The sequence below is a fragment of the Chelonoidis abingdonii genome, chromosome 26, assembly GCF_003597395.2.
Source record: "Chelonoidis abingdonii isolate Lonesome George chromosome 26, CheloAbing_2.0, whole genome shotgun sequence".
Taxonomy (NCBI): Eukaryota; Metazoa; Chordata; order Testudines; family Testudinidae; genus Chelonoidis; species Chelonoidis abingdonii.
In genome coordinates, this window is record NC_133794.1 from 6519800 (window position 1) to 6522678 (window position 2879).

General features: G+C 62.1%; 1 protein-coding gene across 1 annotated transcript in view; it reads left to right on the plus strand.

Annotated features, from left to right (window-relative positions):
- The window catches only part of COL5A3 (collagen type V alpha 3 chain), a 52683-nt gene extending 51178 nt beyond the window's left edge, over positions 1-1505 (plus strand). The window contains exons 30-31 of the mRNA XM_075061239.1: positions 358-411; positions 1283-1505. Of these exons, the coding sequence (XP_074917340.1) occupies positions 358-411; positions 1283-1342 (114 nt within the window). The 3' untranslated portion in view covers positions 1343-1505. The remainder of the gene's footprint in view (positions 1-357; positions 412-1282) is intronic.
- The last annotated feature ends 1374 nt before the right edge of the window (positions 1506-2879 follow it).

Genomic DNA, 2879 nt, shown 5'->3' on the forward strand with positions numbered 1-2879 from the left:
GGGGGTTGTGTATGAGGTGGGGGGGCTGCATGTGGGTGGGGGCCTCAGGATGGGGGCCTGCGTGTGAGGTTGGGGGGCTGTGTGTAGGTGGGGGGCTCAGGCAGGATGTGGGGCTGCATGTGAGGTGAGGGGGCTACGTATAGGTGGGGGGATCAGGCAGGATGGGGGGCTGTGTGTGAGGTGGGGGGGCTGCATGTGGGTGGGGGGCTCAGGCAGGATCGGGGCTGCGTGTGCCCCCACCACTCCCCATGCTGGGGACACATGTCTGGGTCTGCACCATCAGCAGTGGGGGCCCCCATGGCCGTCGATCAGCATCTGGTTGGGGGGAGCGGAGCTGACATGTCCCTTTCCCTGCAGGGCTTGGCTGGCCCCATTGGCCCCCCAGGCCCCCCCGGATCCCCTGGGCTTGCGGTGAGTATCACACGGGCACTGGGCCCACCCCCTCCACACCCCGGGGCCTCTCACCCGCCCCCTCCGCACCCCAAGGTCCCTCACCCACCCCCTCTGCACCCTGGGACCCCTCTGTCACGGAGTGTGGGGGAGTCAGGGCCCTGCACCCCTCTTCCTGCGGTTCCCCGGGACTCTCAGCCGTCAGTAACACAGAAGGTTTATTCAGACGACAGGAACACAGGCCAGGACAGGTCTTGCAGGCACAGACAACAGGACCCCTCAGCCAGGTCCATCTTGGGAGGTGGGGGGGCAGGGAGGCCAGACCCCCACGTCTGCCCTCACTCCTCGTCCCCAGCCAGCCCCAAACTGAACCCCCTCCAGCCCCTCCTCTCTGCTCAGCTCCTTTCCCGGGCCAGGAGGTCACCTGAGCTCTTTGTTCACTGTTAGCCATCACCTCAGAGGGGGGAAGGGCCCCGGCCATTAGTTGCCAGGAGACAGAGTGTCGGTCATTTATGCACATTGGAGACTTAAGAAATCCATAGGGGAAACTGAGGCCCCCACACAGTATTCAGAGGAAACATTAAGAACAGTCCCAGTTCGTCACACCTTCACCCGCCCCCTCTGCACCCCAGGCCCCCTCGCCCGCCCCCTCCACACCCCAGGCCTGGGCACATGTCCTGCTCTCACTGCTCACACCCCCAGCAGGGTGCTCCCTCCCCCCGGTGCTGTACACTTCGGTCTGTCCGTCTGTCTGCCCCAGGGATGGGGTGGGAGCTGGGCTGGAGACCCCCAGTGCCACCCAGAGACCCCTGGAGAATGGTCCCCACCCCTGCCCTGGCTCCGGGACCCTCCAGGACCCCCCCGTCGCTCACCCCTCCCATTCTCTCCACAGGGGCCACTGGGCCAGAAGGGCTCCAAGGGGTCGCCGGTGAGTACCCAGGGCAGGGACTGAGGCTCCGGGAGGGGCGGGGAGCAAGGGGGGGCAGCCCCCAGACCACAGCCAGGAAAGGGTCCCAGGAAACCTGCATGGGAGGCAAGCCACCAGACCCCCCTCCCCACAGAGGCAGGGAGGGAACCCAGGAGTCCTGGCTCCCGACCCATCTGATGTCTCGTAGGCAAGGTCTGTCGGTCCCTGGGGCCTGCAGGTGCGAGCCCTGCTGCAGAGGGGTGATGGGGAGTCTGTGGGGGAGGGGAAGAGGCTGCAGGGGGGCAATGGGGAGTCTGTGGGGGAGGGAGGGGGCAGCAAGAGGGATGATAGAGTCCTGGGGAAGGGGAGGGCCTGCAGAGGGGGATGGGAGGTCCGGGATGCGATCGTGGGGCGAGGGAGGGGCAGCAGGGGTGATGATGGAAACGGTGTGAGGAGGAAGGGGCTGCAGGGGCAACGGGGAGGCTGGGGGAGGGGATAGGGGCGCTGCAGGTACGATGGGGGCTGTGAGGGGGAGGAGGAGGGGGCAGCAGCGGGGATAATGGGAGGTTGTGGGGGAGCGGAGGGGGGCAAGGGGTGTAGAACGATTGCGGTTCGTCAGGACCCAATGAGGGTCCAATTCAGGACCAGTTGCTCAACAGGGCAATCACAGCCCCTGGGCTGGTGGTTTCCACCTCTAAGCAAACCAAACCAGCCAGACAAAAAGGACTCTCCGGTCTCACCCCATGGCTAACTGCAAGTCACTACAAGCACAATTTCCTTAGTTCTTTCCCCCAGTATTCCCCACCAGATGCCACCTCGTGCCTGGAGATGAATGTTATGAAACCAACACCCCATGGAAAAGAAAACGGTTCTCGATCCGATCCCAAAAGGACCAAGCCGCCAGACCCAGGTCAATTACGAGAATATTTAAATAAGGATGATACACAGAGTTTTGGCATCGTTCAGTCATGTAGTCATCGGGAGGCATACACACAGAGTATGGGGGGACGCTGTATTTGTTTGGGTGAGCATATACTACATACAGTCTGTAATGTCCCAATGCGGGGTGGACAGTGGGTGGGGTCAAAGTATAGTAGGGGAAGCAGGAGGGTACATCGCTCATCAATGGGTTACACATAGTTCATGATTGGAGCAAAGGGCCGGGTAATCGGGGACAGGGTTGACCCTCCACGAGGTGGACATCCAGATCGGTGGGACTTCAGGACTCAGGGGATGTGTATTTAGTAGGGGGGTTGTAAGCGATTTCCCCTCCCCCCGTGGGTGCGTGGAGACCACATCAGCTTCACTCCTAGTACTGGCGGTGGCCCGGTGATGTTTTCAGTGTAGAATGCCTCCCTGGACCAACGGATAGTGTCCGTAGTACCATCAAACGTGCTCATGACATCGAGTCACAGTTAACGCGACGGACCACACCCCACAGCCCTAAGTACACGTTCGTACAGGGGTCCGCAGCGCACCTAAGCCCCGACGATCAGGGCGTCGGTTGTAAACCTCGTAAGCCGTTTGCCCGCAAGGGTGCAAGTCAAGGGGGCAATTTTTCGAGTTTACGGGCCATCTGGCT